The sequence below is a fragment of the Canis lupus genome, chromosome 3 (genome assembly GCF_048164855.1).
Source record: "Canis lupus baileyi chromosome 3, mCanLup2.hap1, whole genome shotgun sequence".
Classification (NCBI taxonomy): Eukaryota; Metazoa; Chordata; class Mammalia; order Carnivora; family Canidae; genus Canis; species Canis lupus.
The window spans coordinates 42,278,760-42,298,362 of record NC_132840.1 but is presented as its reverse complement, the minus strand read 5'-3'; the positions used below and the strand labels follow the sequence as shown (position 1 = coordinate 42,298,362).

At 35.6% G+C, this 19,603-nt stretch overlaps 1 protein-coding gene across 18 annotated transcripts in view; it reads left to right on the top strand.

Annotated features, from left to right (window-relative positions):
• The window catches only part of ITGB3BP (integrin subunit beta 3 binding protein), a 69,370-nt gene that overhangs the window by 48,249 nt on the left and 1,518 nt on the right, over positions 1-19,603 (top strand). For 12 of the 18 annotated variants that reach the window (XM_072820575.1, XM_072820574.1, XM_072820580.1 and 9 more), the window contains 3 exons: positions 5,773-5,851; positions 6,434-6,527; positions 7,373-7,432. In XM_072820575.1, the coding sequence (XP_072676676.1) occupies positions 5,773-5,851; positions 6,434-6,527; positions 7,373-7,432 (233 nt within the window). Of the gene's footprint in view, positions 1-5,772; positions 5,852-6,433; positions 6,528-7,372; positions 7,433-13,316; positions 13,449-14,154; positions 14,206-14,852; positions 15,051-19,603 lie in introns of those variants that run through there. The other 6 variants (XM_072820582.1, XM_072820581.1, XM_072820590.1 and 3 more) reach the window with 6 other exon arrangements.

Sequence of the window (19,603 nt, the reverse complement as noted above, 5' to 3'; positions counted from 1 at the left end):
CAGTTTTAAATGATCATAGCATTTTGTATTTTGTTTTGGCAATTGTATAGGTTAGGATTGTCCAGAGGAACAGAACCAATCACAGATACATATATGTGTAATAACATAATAATAAGGTATTAATAAAATATAATATTTAATGATAATAAGATGGCATTGATGTAATTGTTATTGATAATTAAAATGTATTGGGGTGCCTGGGTGGCTCAGTTGGTTAATCTTCCAGTCCTTGATTTCAGCCCCGATCATGATCTGAGGGTCGTGGGACCAAGCCATTGGGCACAATGCTCAGCAGGGAGTCTGCTGGAGATTCTATCTTGCTCTCGCCCTCTGCCCCTACCCCTACTCACATGCATGCACACACACTCTCTAAAATAAATAAATCTTTTTTTTTTAAGTTTTTATTTATTTATTCATGACAGACAGAGAGGCAGGCAGAGACACAGGCAGAGGAGAAGCAGGCTCCATGCAAGGAGCCTGACATGGGACTTGATCCTGGGTCTCCAGGATCACACCCAGGGCTGAAGGCAGCGCCAAACCGCTTGGCCCACTGGGGCTACCCTTAAAATAAATAAATCTTTTAAGAAATAACTAAAATGTATTGATAATGAGTTATATATATATACTTGCATATATAGAGAGAGATTGATTGTTAAGAATTGGCTCATGCAGTTACACAGGCTTAACTCTCATCCCATCCACAAGTTTGAGACCCCAGAAAGCCAGTGGTGTAATTCAATTTCAGATCCAAAGGCCTGACAACCAGGGGAGCTGATGCTGTAAATCCCAGTTCAAGAGTAGAAAAACATTCCAATTCAAACAGGCAGGCAGGATGAGTTGCCTAGGTGGCTTAGTGGATAGTCTGTGCCACCTCTTCATTTCGGCTCAGCTCACGTTTTCAGGGTCATGAGATCAGCCCCATGCTGGCTATGGAGTCTGTGTCTTTGACTCCTAACAGCAGCAATGTATTTTCACATTTGCTTAATCTTACCACAAACACAAAATAGTTTCAGAATTCCTATACTCATAGCACTGTTAAAAACAAACCTGCAAAGCATTCAAGATTTGTTTGCAGTCTTTTTTTTTTTTTACTTTAATTTGACAGTATATAGGCAAATTACTATGTTCATAACTACTTGGATTAGTTCTTTATTGTTGCTTTTTATTTTAATTCCAGTTTAGTTAACATACAGTTCTGTATTAGTTTCAGGTGTATAATATAGTGATTCAGCAATTCTAAACATTACTCATTTCTCATCATGATAATTGTACTCTTTAATCCCCATCACCTATTTCACCCATCTCTCCCACAAAGCTCCCCTCTGGCAAAAATCAGTTTGTTCTCTGTAATTAAGAATCTGTTTCTTGGTTTGTCTCTCTCTTTTTTTTCTCCTTTGCTTGTTTGTTTTATTTCTTAAATTCCACATATGAGTGAAATCATACAGTATTTGTCTTTCTCTGACTTATATTACATAGCCTTATACTCTCTAGTTCCATCTAGGTTGTTGCAAATGGCAAGATTTCATTCTTTTTTGAATAATACTCCATTGTTTATATATGTCACATCTTCTTTACCCAATTCATCATTTGATGGACGTTTGGACTGCTTCCATAATTTGGCTATTGTAAATAGTGCTGCAGTAAACATAGAGGTGCATGTATCCCTTTGAATTAATATTTTTGTATTTAGAGGGTAAATACCCAGTGATGCGATTACTGAAGAATAGGGTAGTTCTCTTTTTAACTTTTTGAGGAGCCTCCATACAGTTTTCTGCAGTGGCTGCCCCAGTTTGTATTCCCACCAATAGTGTAAGAGGGTTCCTTTTTCTCCACATTACTTGGATTAGTTCTTTCTTTGAAGAATTATTCATTTGAAATAGTTCGGTTTTCTTGCTTCTGTTTGTATTCAATTTTAATTTTTTTCTCTCATCTTTTTAAATTTAATCTTTTAAATGATGTCAAACATTAATATGGTTCTAAAAGCCAAAACTTAACAAAAAAGTATATTCAGAAAAGTGTCACTCCCTGCCTCATTTTTCCTATCTACTCCCTGTAGGTAAACAAATTCATTAGTTTCTGGTTTACATTTTATTTATTTTTATAAAATTAAGTTGTTTCATTTCTTTTTTCGATTTCTCTTTTTATACAAAGATGGCATACAGTGTATACTCCTTTACATTCTTTGTTTTTCTGTTAGTATATGTCCTAAAATGATACCTTGTTAATCAATTTGGCAAGTTTTAAATATAAGAATTCTTCCAACAGGAAAATATAGTTCCATATTCTAGGTTTAAATTTTTTTTCCCCCAGACAACAAGCAGTTAGTGACATGTCAATAAAGCTCATTTATAAACAAACACCTACACATTAATATTTTATGTGAACTTCTATATCCTTTGTACTCTGAAAGGAAAATATATATTTCACTGGCATTGGCTTTTCTTCCTCTTGGAAATTTGCTGCTGGCTACTGTCACTGCTATGAAAATGCAATAATGGAGACTATCCTTCTGCAGGGTTTACTTCCATTAAACTTTTTATTTTCAGGTTGTAGATTCACACATATGCTGTTATAAGAAGTAAAACATGATGCTATATATAGAAAATCCCAAAGAATGCACAATGACTATGTTCCTTTCTATGTAACTGTGAGTAATTAGTGTTTTAGTTTCCATATATGTAAAATGGAGATATTTACCAAAGAGTTATTTTTAAGATTAAGATATAGCTTGTGAAGTAACAAGTACCATGCTTTGACTTTAGAAAGAGCTCAAAGAAACTTAGCAATATATTTCATCATTACAGTCCAGCTATCATCCAAAATAATCAGTTTAGATAAACAGAATAAGTATAAGTATAAACAGATAAGTAGAGGTTCTGTGACCTATTTACCTTTTTCTCTATAAGACATAGTAAGTAGGGGGATCCCTGGGTGGCTCGGTGGTTTAGCGCTTGCCTTTGGCCCAGGGCGCGATCCTGGAGTCCCGGGATCGGGTCCCGCGTCAGGCTCCCGGCATGGAGCCTGCTTCTCCCTCCTCCTGTGTCTCTGCCTCTCTCTCTCTCTCTCTCTCTCTGTCTATGATAAATAGATAAATAAATATTAAAAAAAAAAGACAGTAAGTATTAAGAGGATAAAGGAAATCTGAGGATTTTGTCCCTGTAATGTACATATAACTTTCAGGTTTCTTGAAATTATATACAAATATAGTCTCTTACAAATAGTGACTTTTGATATAAGTTTTTGGTAATGGAATTAATTACGAGTTCATTTGTGGCCTTTGAGAGTATAGTACCAGTAGAGTGGTAAGGCAGAAATCTGAATATAAGAGTTTAATTTCAGTACGGAGGAGTAGAGATTGGGTTTGGACCATTATTTTGAGCAATGATTTATGGGGGGAAAATTCATTAAATTAAGTAAAAGAATTAAGGGCCCTCAAGGGCCAAGCAAATCATATACTTGTAATATTAACCATCAGTACTGATGTAAGATTCCTGTAGCACTCACAGCTTGGGCCAGAGAGTGAAGAAAACAAATAGGAAATCTAGGATTACACATTAGAAGGACATGTGTGTGGCAGAAGGTTAAGGGACTTCTTTTTCTTTTTGTTATTATCCCCAGCTTTATTGAAGTGTAATTGACAAATAAAATTATATATATTTAAAGTTTGTAACAGAATGGTTTGAAATATATGTGTGTACCCATTCCATGAAACTGGTTGCAGTCAGGATGGGAGGAGTTGATTTCATCTAGGAAGAAGTAAAAGAAGGAGGAAGAGAAGAAGGAGATTAAAATAAAAATGGGGGTCACCTGGCTGACTCAGTCAGTAGAGCATGCAACTCTTGATCTCAGAATCATGAGTTGAGCCCCATGTTAGATGTAGAGTTTACTTAAAAATTAAATTAAAATTAAAAAAATAAAAATGAGAAGAATGATGTATTGTCAACTAGTCCATTGGTCATGCAGTGAAGACAAGTTTTCCTCTAAAAGCAGCTCAGGCATGTGAAGGATATCCTGGAAAATAGTTTCCCCAGTTATTTGATACTCAGGCCATACAGCTAGCTCTCCAAGGTTGTCAAAAACAGTTTGCCTAACTGAGCCCCTCAATAACTATCTTAATTTGAGAGGCAGAAATACTAACAGACCCTTTGGGGATATTACATTGCACAATTCCTGGGGACTCCATTTACATCTTACTCTATCTGAACAGAGAGCCCCTTGGAGTCATTCAAGATAGCAGCCCTGCAGGACCCACCCTTCCCACATAATTACATGAGGGTCAACAAGGAGTATCATCAGTTCCTTAAGGTGTGGTAAGATAGTGTTGAGAGAATCTGCCACTTCAGTCCTCCCAGGAAAAGAAGGCAAGGTAAAGAGCCCTTCGGAATGCTTCTCATGGTGAAGTAGCCCGTTTGCCTCAGCTTTGCCCCCTTGAGGCAGTAGTAGCATTGGTTAATGTAGGGGAAACTGGAGGTTCCCAGCCTGGGTGGGAGTCACTTAAGCCCTCTTGCTCCTTGAGGCTTTTGGAGCTCAATGGAAGGAGCTGGATTTCTTTTATGACACTCTTTCAAACTGAGGTTCAAGTGATAAGCAAGTAAGGCTTTTCATTGAAAATACTTGATAATCAAGGAAAATATTTAAAGAAAAAAGATCACCTGCAATTCCATTTTCCTCACATAAATTTTAGTTTTTGCATAAATGCTGTTTTTCATTCCTTATTTGCATACTTCATGTATTTTACTTGGAGGGAACATATTGTACATATTCATTGCATATGAAAATTTAACATACCAGTCTTATTTTTAATAGCACAGAAATGTTAATGGATAATATTGATGTAATTTTGAAAAGCATTTAAATAAAATTTTTTTTTTTTTTTCATAAAGTCAATAGCATAGATTTGTGGTCTCTGAAACAGTAGTCACTAGCCAGCCACACATGGCTAATGAGCATTTGAAATGTGACTAGTCTGAAATGAGATGTGCTATGAGTGTAAAGTACACACTGGATTTTTAAAAAAAAAGCATACAATATCTCATGAATAATTTTTATTGATTACATGTTGAAATGATAATACTTTAGATATGTTTGTTAAATAAAATATATTATTAAAATTAAGTTCACTTCTTTTTACTTCTTTCCATGTATCTACTAGAAAATTTTAAATTACATTTGTGGCATACATTTTATTTCTATTAGACTGCACTGATGTAGATTAAAAAAATATATGTATTATATTATATTAAGGAAAGAAAGTATGATATAAAATTATAGAAATTGTTTTTAAAATACCTAAGAGAATTTTTCCTGTATGCTAACATGCTAACTAGGGATATGTTCAGAGATAAGATTACAAATGAAGTTTTCTTTGTTTTCAAATTTAAAAGAATGCCTTTGTAACCTTTTTTCACTCTGAAATTATTAAAGCCATCAAACTTACTTTTTTATTTAAAATAATTCCTGGGTAACCCTGACTCAGATCAAGGTAAATAAGGAGATGGTATATTAGGGTTCTCAAAGTGGAACTGTGGAGAAAGGAGCAAGCCAACTAACTAGATCTTCACATCTTCTCCCACTGTTCAGAGGAAATGAAAGCAAAAATCCCAAAAACAGGTTGGTTTGTAAAGGGATGAAAGACATTTACATCTTTCACTCCTTTGTAAAGAAAAGGATTAGAAAACTGAATCTGAGATCTTTTTAAAAGAATTAAAGGTGTGAAAATGACTTGCTATTTTAAATGCTTCATCTTGCTAATTTTTTTTTTTTCATTTATAGATTCATGATGTTGCTATCTAAAGTTGAGAAATCATCAGAAGAAATCATGGAAATAATGCAAAATTTAAGCAGTATACAGGTTAGCTTTTTTTGAAGTTTATAAATAAAATAAATTTTATTTATTTATTCATGAGAGACACAGAGAGAGAGAGGCAGAGACACAGGCAGAGGAAGAAACAGGCTCCATGCAGGGAGCCTGACATGGGACTCGATCCCAGGTTTCCAAGATCACGCCCCGGGCCAAAGGCGGCGCTAAACTGCTGAGCCACCAGGGCTGCCCAGGTTAACTTTTTTTTTTTCCTTTGGGGCGTATAATTTTTCATATGTCTACTACTCCATTTGAAAAAAGAAAATAGGAAAGAAGCCCCAGATTGGAGAATCCAATCCAGGAAAGAATTTGCAGGGAATATGTCTAATTTACTTTTCATGAGAATTTCTTTTCTTATATGAACACTAACCATAATCTTTTAGTAATATCTGGCTTTTTCACATTTTAAAGTTTGCAGTGTTGACCTGCCAGCAAAAGTTAAATTTCTTACCACAGAGTTTAAGTTTTTCAGATGAAAGGAACAGTAATGAAAGGAACATTACTGATAACTAGACTTACCAGTAATGCTCTATATGTAGAGAACTTAACTCATTTAAGATGTCTTTCTTTTAGGCTTTGGAGGGCAGTAGAGAGCTTGAAAATATCCTTGGTATCTCCTGTGCATCCTGTTTCTTACAAAGAGAAATGCGGAAAACGAAAGAGCTAAGTAAGAAAAATTCATGGGTTTTCAGTGGCATCTCTCTGATTCCTTATTTCTAAACATTAGAATATATCTAATGTTTTCAGGTTTAGAGATAAACTCAATAATCTTTCTCAAATTTAAATCTGATAGACTTTTTTATATATGGCACTACTGGACATGTAATGGAAATCTTATTTAAAGAATAAGCTGGGCAGCCCTGATGGCCCAGCGGTTTAGCGCCGCCTTCGGCCTGGGGTATGATCCTGAAGACCCGTGATCGAGTCCCATGTCGGGCTCCCTGCATGGAGTCTGCTTCTCCCTCTGCCTGTGTCTCTGCCTCTCTCTCTCTCTGTGTCTGTCATGAATAAGTAAATAAAATCTTTAAAAAAAAAAAAAATTATAGGGATCCCTGGGTGGCTCTGCAGTTTAGCGCCTTCCTTTGGCCCAGGGTGTGATCCTGAAGACCCGGGATCAAGTCCCACGTCAGGCTCCCTGCATGGAGCCTGCTTCTCCCTCTGCCTTTGTCTCTGCCTCCCTCTCTCTCTCTGTGTGTCTCTCGTGAATAAATAAATAGAATCTTAAAAGAAAAAAAATTATAAGAAGCATATATCTTTTCCCAGGATATGTTACTTCAGAGATTCTTGTTGAATATGAAGGAAAAGAATATGCCTTCAGCCTGATAATCAGGCTTTTTAAAAATCTGGTGCTTATTCTTTAAATAAGATAAAATAAGGTATTACATTTTGTACTCGATACCTATTATGTATTACTTCAAATTATCTTTTTCTCATGAAGTTATCCAAGGATGAGAAATTATTCATATTCTATGCTAATTCATAACATGAGTATTTTTGTTTTTGTTCTTTTAGTGATAAAAGTAACAGAACAAAAACTGTTCGAAAAGAAGTGTTCAGAATTTTCCAACAAAGGTAAAGAGTTGTGTTTTCATTTATATTAAAAGATCCTTTCATCTCATTTGGCCAATCATCATGAGTCCTTTTTTACTGTGGTCTTCTTAAAAGATCATAAATCTCATTTGAAAACCTTATACTGAATTTGGCAGGCCATGTCTGATAAGATAACTTCTCTGATTATTAAACTTTTAAAATATGTTTTGAAATATAATTTTCAGTTTAAGATTTAGATTTTGTCTTTTTATTAAAAGTTCTTCTTGAGCATACAGACAAATAGGAACAAGCATTAATATATAGCAACTTTTTTAATGGTGAATTAGGATTACACAAAGCATAAAAAGTTACTTTGTAACCAGCGTTTTGAAAACTTTCAGATCATTAATGATGTTTGATCTACTGTGAACTCATATGCCTCTGAGCATTTCACAGCATGGGAAACTAAATTAGCAGGCTTCCCATAACACATGCACATCCATACCTCAGTAAGCAAAATGATCATGGACTATAAAATATTAAAACCTTTAGACCAACTTAAGAGGGATCTTTTTAATATTACTGACATAAATGCCATTTTGCAATCTCTGCAAGTGGAACTAGGCCTTTAAGCGGGTAGCTATGTTTTAGTCTACCATTTTTGAATACCAATGACTACCAATTATTGAGGACCAGTAATTCTAAGTTCCCAGCACTAGGATCAGCAGATCTTTACCTCTACTCTGCATGATATCTATTATCACTGTCATTATAGATAAGGAACAAAAACAAAAAATGTTAAGTAACGTGCCCAAACACACTGCTATTTTTTTTTTTTAATTTTTTAAAAAGATTTTATTTATTCATGAGAGACAGAGAGAGAGAGAGGCAGAGACACAGGCAGAGGGAGAAGCAGCCTCCATGCAGGGAGCCCAACATGGGACTTGATCCTGGGTCTCCAGGATCACACCGTGGGCTGAAGGCAGTGCTAAACCGCTGAGCCACCCAGGCTGCCCAACACACTGCTATTTAAATGTCAGAGCAGGAATTCCAACTAAAGACCAGTCTAACCTCAAAAAAGTATGTTTTTTTTCCATTGTTCCATGTTGCCTCTTCCTACAACAAATGAAATCACTTAGTCAACCCAGCTTTTAGATTCAAATGAGGCAAAACTGAAACCACTTCAACCAATCTAGCATATTGGATTATATTTAGGATCTTTATTTTTTATTTTTTTATTTTTTTTATTTTTATTTTTTTATTTAGGATCTTTAACAAGCCAGTGATGAGTTTGCATGGAAAGTACTAGGATTCCCTGTTATTTCCAAAGGCCACCTGGTAATATAGGGCAATAGCCCTGGCAGGACTCCTCCAAAGCTCATGAAGGAAGAGAGCTGAGCAGGTTTCCCGAACCATTCAATGGAGCAGAGTTAACTTCCACTGTGATCCCAAGAATTTAAGAATATGAAGTTAGCTCTTAGAAAAGGCTTAAGACCTCTTCTTTCCTATACTGTGAAACTTGATTATAATGTGTAGCTGGATTTCAGTGGTTTCAGTTTCTTTTTCCTTGAGAAGTTTTAGAGGATCATAAATGGGAAATTAGATTGTTGATTATTTCCCAACCAGAGGAAATCTATATATTATGTGCCAATGGTGTGGATTTTTTTTTCAATCTGTAACTTCCTAGAAGTGACCAGAATTAGGCTTTACAGAGTTGGCTTTCACCAATTTTTGAGAAATGAGGAAGGGAAAATTATAGAATAAATAAGTGAATTGTCACTTTAATATTGGGGAAGAAATTTCCAAAACTATTGTTTCCTTCCCTAAACATTTATTAAGACATTAAAGGTATATTCCATGTATTAAAAGTTATCTCCTTTCAGTTATCTATTATATACCAATTCTTTGTGTGTTTATGCATGACCAGCTTTAAAACTATTTTCTAGGATTTTAGGCATTAAAACTGACTTGCCCATTACCAGGTTTTCCCTAAGGACTGAGTGTTTGTTCATGCATAAAGGAGATCCTGTGACTAAATCATGTTTTAAAATTTCTAATAAGGGAACCCTGGGTGGCGCAGCGGTTGGCGCCTGCCTTTGGCCCAGGGCGCGATCCTGGAGACCCGGGATCGAATCCCACGTCGGGCTCCCGGTGCATGGAGCCTGCTTCTCCGTCTATGTCTCTGCCTCTCTCTCTCTCTCTGTGTGACTATCATAAATAAATAAAAATAAATAAAATAAAATAAAAAATAAAATTTCTAATAAGCATTGATTATTTGTTGTGGCCAAAATGAAAACTGAATCTAAATATATATAAAATATATAATAGCTGTAGAAATATATATTAGAATATATGTCATCTTCCATTTGTTTCTTGGCAAGAGCTGAATTAGCTCTTTATATTTCCTGAGGTATTCAGATCTTCATTAGCTTTTCAATTAATATTTTTTTAAAGATTTTTTTATTTATTTATTCATGACAGTCACAGAGAGAGGAGAGAGAGGCAGAGACACAGGCAGAGGGAGAAGCAGGCTCCACGCAGGGAGCCTGATGTGGGACTCGATCCCAGGACTCCAGGATCACACCCTGGGCCAAAGGCAGGCGCTAAACCACTGAGCCACCCAGGGATTCCCTCAGTTGATTTTTTTTAAAGTATTGTTGCCTAAAAAATCTTTTGAAACTTATTTCCTTTAAAATTTGAGTGTTTTTACTGAGTGTTTTTTCCTCTTCTCTCTATAGCTCATGATGCATTTTTTTATTTTGGTTTTTGATTAAAGATGATGCACATCGACACATTTATATATGTATATATAATTTTTTGCTGAGTTAACAACTTTAAACCCTTTTTATTTGTATATTCATTTTACAAGGATTTAGCTAGTGTTTTTGACATCTCAATCTAATTTGGGGATAAATAAAAAATTTGGGGATCTAGCCTTTAGCCTTTAATAGAAATTTCTACTTTACTTTCACTATGCTATTATCCATAATTGCTTAAATTTTAAAATATTTGGGGAATCTTGATAATATTAGAAGTTATGTAATGTTAAAAATAACTCCTATAAAATATATGGGATTTGTTTTATTAGGTACTTAAAATAAGAACAAATTACTTTTTTCACAGTCAAAAGAATGTCCTTCAGATTATCATAAAATTTTCCTAGAATAGTTAAAATAGACAATATCAGGAAAATTCCAACATTTAGGCTATTGTTGCTCCTTCAGGTCAGCCCCCTGGTTCTGTTTATTTTTCCATGTCACTGCTAGCTAGCTTGTTTAGCATCAGTTGCAGCCTTTATTACAGAGAAGTACAATTGTAAAAATAACATGCTAGTGTTTTAAATAAATAGACATCTGACACATTTTTTAAGGCTTTACAGAGGAAATTAAAACATATACAATAACATGAAAAGGTACACTGAGATTTTCATAGTTTTCAAAAGAACTGGATGTTGCAAATCAGGGGCTGCTTTGATAGAGCATATGAATAAAAGAGGCTCTCCCTTGCTAAATACAAATTTCTTAAAGGAAGGCTTTCTTTCTTTTTTCAGTTACTTAGGAAGTAAGCCTAACTTCATTTTCCTTAATAATATTGGCTTTATGACTCTTAGAAAAATAATGAGATGAAAGGTCCTTTTTCTGTTACATTTGGATGTGAATTTTCATAATTATTCTTAATTTGTTATGCTAAAGATTTAAAACATGACCATTCAATGGGTTGATACAGATGGAATGTCACATTATCATCACATGGTAAGGCATGAAATTTATTTACTTTACATAATCAACCTCTACTTAAAACAACTTGATACAAATATTCCTAAGTCAATAGAGGGCATTATATAGCACTTAGTATTTTCATTTTTTCTGGAAATATTAGAAAATACCATCATTGTTTGTCTAAGACCAGTACTTCCAGTAAACAAAATGTTTTTCAAAAGAATGTAAGCAAATTGTAGAACAGTTGCCAAGATATGAAATCTAGACACATTAGCTTTAGTCCAAAACATATTTTATCTGTTTTGAGAATAATTGTGTAGGTTGCAGTATGCATATTTGAAATGAAATGTAACCATGTGAACTTTACAATTGTTCAAAAAAGTTGATTGTCTCAGCTGTTTGTAATACAAAATATTTCAGAATTTCTAGCCATGGCCTTCAGAAGAAAAGTACATGCTATAACGTTTCTGTTTTCTTTAGCTAACTTACTGTCTTACATTATTAAATTCATCTGGGTTATAGGATTTTAAAGTTTTCGAATTCTTGGACTACAGGACAAATTTTAAGCTCTTTCTGTTCTGACTATGAAATAGTTTGATACTGCCCTTTCATTCTAACCACCCACAGAAGTATTTTTTAATTTAAAGATATGTTGTTCTTTCCCCCACTCAGGCTTGAAAATGTATTTATCATATCAGCCAAATAATTTTACTCCCTAGAAGACTACTATCCTTTTAGTTTTTTATATCCTAACATTAAACGGTATCTTTTTTCAAATAAATACTTCAGTTTTAAAAGCACTAAAGTTTGAAGCATAGACATGATGCGTTTTAGAAGAAACAAAAATTCCTTCCTGTGCCTTCATGTTCTTGGTTTATCTGAAGATAAAAATTGGAGATATTAGTTTTGGTGACACAAATCTACATAATGTACAATTGTAGTCCTAGCTCTTTATCAGAATTCTCCTGTCATGTTGTACTTGGTTCATATCTTTCCTATTAATAATGTTAATGCCCTTGTCTTACACTATTCATCACTGTTTTGGGGATACATTTTGACTGCTTACTTGAGATTTGTCTACGATTTAAGGAAAAACAAATTGATTTATTACTTTTCAAAGCCTTTTAAATAATTTCTTCCATGATTCAAATTTTTGTATACTTCTTTAGAAGTATGATAGTTTTTATCTTTTAAATAATCAGTAAAAAAAATTTAACCGTAGATTTTAACTCACTTAATAGCAATTATATGTTTAAGAGGTGTAAATAACTTGCTATCAGACATTACGAATATCCAGGTGCTCTGTATGTGCTGATGACAACAAAATTGAAACGAAAGACTGTAATAATTCTGACTGGTTTTCTCTGCAGAAGATATTGATTATTTGTGTGTGGTGAGAGATTTGGAAAATTCAATTAAAGGAGTTGTGCAAAGGTTTCATAAATTTTCCTTCTACAGCATGTACACAGACATTGTTGCGTATTAAATCAATGCAGCACTTCACAATATATTTTCTTTGAAACATAAAAATAAATAACATTTAAACAGTTCTGCTTACTACAGAAACAAATTTTATTTTCTGTGAAGCATTTAGTCATGTGCTATCACTGACTCATACACATTTGCCAGCTGTAACAAATTTTATAGACATTTTCTCCAGAGACATATCTCACATACTATGAATTTTTAAATGAGCAAATGGTGAAGAAGGGATGTCAGCAATATAAAAATTGATCAGTTAAAAGATAAAAGCATAAGTAAAGAGATTTGTATGGTAGTCTTAATAGGTTTTATTAAATAAAAATACTATAAAAAGACAGTAATGAACAGACTGAAGACTAACCGTTCTTGAGATGGAGAAAAATTATTCTGGCACAGTTAGTAGAAATTGGTTTTATGTCACCTGACAGGTGAACATTTTTTTCCCCTGTTTTAACTCTTAGAGTAGTCAAAAATCTCTTCAAAAAAAGAGTTAGATAAATTTTCTAAGTGGCTTATGTATTAAACACACACATAGAATGATAAAGCAGATATTTATAGTGTTACATAGATAATTATATAGTTAAAAGCAGGACTTCTGTAAAAAGTATTGGGTGAATTTTTCCTCCAGCTCAGACTCATACAAGAGGAAAAGAAGCATTTTTTAATTTATACTGTTCATACCATATGCTTCACCTCTCTGGAATCTCTCTCTTTGTGAACTCCAGGCCTCTCTACTGCTTCTCTCTCTACCTGGATTGCTCTTTCTTCCTTCTCTGTCTAGCAGATTCCTCCTGCTCATTCTTTAAGATCAGCCTCAGATGTCACATCTTTTATGAAACTCTCCCCAACTTGCCTAGGTAAAGTTAAATTACTTTTTCTTCTGGCCTTCTACAACACTTGTCTGAATGTTTATAAATGTATTATGTTGTAGAGTTGTAGTGTATTGTAATTGTCCGATTATATGGCTCCTCCTGGGCTCCTCCTTGGCAAACAAAAGTCGTATCTCTATAGTATAGCCCCAGAGCCTAGTATAGAACCTGATAGAAGGTCCATAGTGCATGTTCAGTGAAAAAATAAAGACAAATGCAACTCTAAGAATTTTTTAAAGGAATTTAAATATTTTCAAATACTTATAAATTACTCTCTCCTTACATGCTTCATCCATTTAATACTTACTGCATGCCTACTATGAGCCAGGCACTGTTCTAGCACTGGGGATACGGTAATGACCAAGGCAGACATAGTCCTGCCCTCATGATTATAGAATCTGTCACAAAAGACAAATAATTATAATAAAGCATAATCACATAATAATCATAATAATTATATTAATAAGTTTTGGGGCACTTTTTATCCTAAATTCTTAAATGTACATTCTGAAACAGAATTGGGCAAATCAGTAAAATGTTGAAATGAGAATTTATAACCCTGAAGCTGTTTATAATGTAAAAAAAACTTTATGTTTGGGTTCTTTAATTTCATTTGATTCAGCATTTATTCTGTATCACATATTGTGACAACTTACTTTGAAATGTTTTCTGAAAAAAATCTTTTTTCTTATAGAATTGCATCATCTTGACAGCTATGAATTCCTTAAAGGCATTTTAAACTGAGGTAGGGTTTCACCTTTCTAACTAAGGTTATTAGCCTTGTGAAATTTCACTGTTTTGTTCAGATGGAAACATTTTACTTATATTATCAAATTTGGTATTGTGTGTCTATGAAGAAAATAGGAACATGAGCTTTGGAAGTGTTTTTGAAATTATATTGAATCTATTTTTATAAATTATAAAAGGACAATCTGACAGGATGTGCGAGTTAGAAGCTGATTGAAAAGAACCGTTGAGCTCATCAGCCTAGCTTTAAAAGTCAAGTGCATATTTTTAGGTTAATATTTAGAGCGCTCTTAATTTAGCATCTTTTTTTTTTCTTTAAGATTTTATTTATTTATTCATGAGAGACACAGAGAGAGAGGCAGAGACATAGGCAGAGGGAAAAGCAGGCTCCATGCAGGGAGCCTGATGTGGGACTCGATCCTGGGACTCCAGGATCACACCCTGGGCCGAAGGTGATGTATTTATTTAATTAAATAAAATATTAAAAAAAGAAAAAAGAACTAGCCTATCCCAGACTTAGTGGCATCAATATTAAATAAGATTCTTAGAAGCTAACTAGATGTTGCCTACTGTCTCTTAGGGAAAAATATTAATGCAAAATAAATTCTATAGTGAAAATACATTTCTTTGGAAATTGTATTTCAGGGAACCCTGGGTGGCGCAGCGGTTTAGCACCTGCCTTTGGCCCAGGGCACGATCCTGGAGACCCGGGATCGAATCCCACGTCGGGCTCCCGGTGCATGGAGCCTGCTTCTCCCTCTGCCTATGTCTCTGCCTCTCTCTCTCTCTCTCTCTCTCTCTCTCTCTCTGTGTGACTATCATAAATAAATAAAAATTTAAAAATTTTTAAAAAAAGGTAATTGTATTTCAAATGATTAGTATTAGCTTCCTAACTTTAAAAAATATTTGCAAAATATACACAAAATTGTGTCACTTTCCTTCATTAAAATGTTTATTCTGTTGTATGTAACAAATAATAGGTGTTTTTTTTTTAAGATTTATTTATTTATTCATGAGAAACAGAGAGAGAGAGGCAGAGACACAGGCAGAGGGAGAAGCAGGCTCCCCGCGGGGAAGCCCCATGCAGGACTCCATCCTGGTTCCCAGGATCACACCCTGAGCCAAAGGCAGACACTCAACCACTGAGCCACTCAGGTGTCCACAAACTATAGTTTGTAAAAATAGCTGACATTCATTAAGCACTGTCAATATGCCAGGTACTATTGTAAGTACCTTATACATATTCCATTTAACCTTTTCAGCAATTTACATGACATACAATTATCACCTTTATTTTATAGTTAAGGAAACAAGTACAAAGATGTTAATAACCTTGTCCTAGAATGATCTAAGAGACAAAGCCAGGATACTAAGCTGAGTAGGCTGGCACCAGAATCTTTGCTTTGCCCAGTCACAATAGTAAACTACGATTGTCAGGTGTCACTACTGGTCAAAGGTTTTAGATCCTGTTAAATAGTAAGGATCTAATATATATACATATACATATGTACTCATTATAGGTTAAACATTTTATACAATTTCTGGCCCATGGCAATCCAACAGATAACTATTAGATGGAGATCCTAAATACATAGTTACAGTTATACATCTGGCAAATAACATACATATTGAGTATTTGATGGTCTCATTTGAACTTTGGGGAACTTAAAGTACTGAGAATAGCTTTGTGTTCCTGGATCCTAATAAAGATTAGAACATTAGGGGTGGTCTTCTGAGTCTTTAATATGAATAGTATTTAACAAAAAACTGTCAAGAATGAAGGTTGTCCTGCCACTCAACTTCCCATTTAGTGGGAAGCGTTGGAGAGAAATAACAATGAAATGAAACTGGACTTTACCTTTGAGGCATTTTCCTGGGTTCTTTTGATTTTTTTTCTTACTTTGGCACTTTCTTCATAATCTTACCCTACCCATTCCTTGACTTTAGTTCTCACCTTAATGCAGCTTATGGCTTCCGAATCGATGTTGACCATCTTTCTGAGGTATAAACTCACAACTCAGCTGCCATATGTTTTGCCCCAAGTGTGCTGATTTCATCATTCCCCCCCCAAAAAAATTCTTTCTCATTTGCCTTTTTAGGGATTACATGTATCCAGTGATAAGACTCAAAACCTCAAAATTCTGTCCTTCTTTGTGCCCTCATATGCAACTGCTGCCAGGCCAGATCACTTCTAAAAATGTTTACCTCTTCTTTCCATGCCCCTTGTACTAGGTTATTCCTTCCTGACCTCTCATCCAGATTATCCTCCCCATTGTAATCTGCCTCTCTGCCCCCTTGGTCTCTTTCCCCTATAGCCTGTCCTGCTACTTGAAAAATTATGCCTAAGAAGATACCAATCTGCCATATTCACAGTAAAATCCAAATTTCTATTACATTCAACACTCTCCCTAATGTGACCACAGCTTACCTTGTCCTGGTGCCTCAGTCACTCCAGATGATGTGCCATTCTTCAGACACATTCCTCAGAGAGAACATTTCTCATTCCTTTATCTTTGTTCTTGTCTCTCCTCTGCTTGACATGTTTTCTTGACATGTTTCATTATCAAAACTTTACCCATCTTTCAAAACCTACTTATAACTCACCTTACAGTAGGCTTTCTCAGATCCCTCTTTTCCATGTTGTCTCGTTGTTCCTTTTTTATGCATTTGTCATAGCTGCCCAACTGGTATGACTAAGCGAGGGTATTAAATTCTGATTTTGTCCCGTGCCTTAGAAACTTCTGACTGGCACAGTACTCCTGATGCCATTGTGGCCAACTCCCCTGTCTGCACATCAAGTCCTGCCCCCTCTCACACTTATGTGATTACTCCGCCTGATATTTATTGTTCAGTGGGGGAAATAACCCATACAAATTCACTCCCAGAGCCTTTAACAAGCAAAGCCTTTATAAAATAATGTTACAATAAGAGAGACAGCTACCTATGGGTCACAGACTTAGACAGTAGCAGTACAAAGACCAGCAAAGGGGTGGGGGAGCATGATTTGGGCTAATATTAACAGAGGACACTGCAGGAGATATTGGGATAATTTATCTAGAAACAACTGGATAAATCACTTGGTAAACAAAAGTAGAGGCTTAGTATAAACAGAGCACTTGGGCAGCCCCGATCGCCCAGTGGTTTGGCGCCGCCTTCAGCCTGGGGTATGATCCCGTAGACCCAGGATTGAGTCCCACGTCGGGCTCCCTACGTGGATCCTGCTTCTCCCTCTGACTGTGTCTCTGCCTCTCTCTCTCTCTCTCTCTCTTTCTCTTTCTGTGTCTGTCATGAATAAATAAAATCTTAAAAAAAAAAATAGAGCACTTGCATAATGCCAACCTTCTAAAACCTAGTTGATTAATCAAGCTAAAGATACAAGATTTATATTATATACACAAAACAATAATATAAGCCAAGCTATGATAAGCAATACAAGTTCAGACCCACTTCTTTCCAGGATTCTGGCCAACAGCAAGCACAAAAAGGGATTATGAGTCCATTGAGAATCAAAGTATCAACTTTATTAGTGGAGGAATTGATAACCTCAACATGGCAGGCCCTCTGATAGAAGATTAGGGTAACTAATGTGGAGTGTGCCTAAGACAGAAGTGGAACCTCCTCTCCCATACTGAGTCTAAATCTTGAACGCTGTGAATCCCAATCTTGAACCTGAGGAGAAAGCTGTATCTTTGAAGTAGACCCCATGTCCATGTGCCTCTACAATGCAAAGACCACAGACATACCTATGCTTGATTGCAGATGAGATCAATAGAATGGGCTGGTATCCTTACAGGATGAAATTAGGAAGCACAAAGACCCACTGGACTTGAGAGGAGACAGTGAAAGGGAAACTGAATAGTGGGAAAGAGGTATAAGAGTGACATACGGGGATCCTTGAGTGGCTCAGCAGTTTAACCCCTGCCTTCAGCCCAGGGGGTGATCCTGAAGTCCCAGGATGGAGTCCCACATCGGGTTCCCTCCAGGGAGTCTGCTTCTCCCTCTGCCCCGCCATCCCACCCCCCACCCCCCCGCCGCCGTGTGTCTCTCATGAATAAATAAATAAAATCTTTAGAAAAAAAAAAGTGACATGTATTATTACTAGTGAAATGTGTTGATGTTCTGGACTTTGGCCAATCAAGTTTGTCACTCTTCCATAGGGTATAGAGAGCAGAAGAGCTGACAGTTCCTTCCTCTTCAGACTAAGGATTATAAACCTTCCTTTCTAAGAACCAAGTGAAGAATAAGCAATAGTATACGAATACACAACAAACATCGATCACCTCAGGATGGAGTGATTAGGTCATTATTTAAGAGTTCATGATTTTAAAATCAATTCTAGTTATTCCACTCTACATTATCTCTGACAGAGGACCGTCTGGACCCTAGTAGTGGAAACTCTGTACTTTACTAGGAAGCCTGAATTTGAGAAATGGGTCATTTTGATGGGCTGCATAAACATACCAGATAGAATAACATGAACAAAAAAGGCAGAATAGTAGAATGACTGAACAATAGTAGGTTGGACCACGTCATTGATAGCTATGATCACCAGGCTTAATAGGTTCAGACTTTATTCATTAGGCAAAAGTAGACCAGTGAAGATTATTAGGGAAGTAACAATCCAAAAATATGTCTTAGAAAGAATATAATTGCTATATGAAGGATAATTCCTGTCAAAATACTGCTCATGAACTGCATCACTATATCTAAATTGCTTTTCATTTGTGTTCTGAGATATTCATCTCCAGAACCAGTAGGGCAGTGTAGAGATAATATTAATGCTACTGTAGTCTTGTGTTGTGACATATTATCACATTGAACACAGTTATTTGTTTTTGCTGGATCCTGAATTTGGCCTCAGAATCTTTCTCAACACTTCTAGCAGCCCTGATCAACTTGTAAAACTCCTTTGCATGGTCTGGCATTATAACAGAGAACAGGATTTGGATTACATATCTAGCACCAGTTCTGCTACCTACTTAGCTCTGTGGCCTTAATAAGGCACTTGGCTCCCCTAAACCTTAACTATAAAATGGGACTGATCCTTACCTTGTGGGATTCTACAAGATAAGCTTAACTAGCACCTCCCCCACAGTAACTATTTAATGATAGTCTTACTTTTCTGTATAGTATTGTCATTAGTTCTGATAACTCTGGATCGGTGACCTCTAGGGATATCAAGTGAACACTAGAGTGCTTAAAATCTCCTCTAGGAATTCAGACCAGGCTCAACTTGGCAAGAGATGGTGGTCAAGTTGGCAACCTACCTCCTGGGACAAAGAATATATGTGGATGGTCAAGTTGGCAACCTACCTCCTGGGACAAAGAATATATGTGGATTCTCATGAATAGGGAAATATAGGAGCCTACCATCATTACTTCTTAATAGCTGCAAA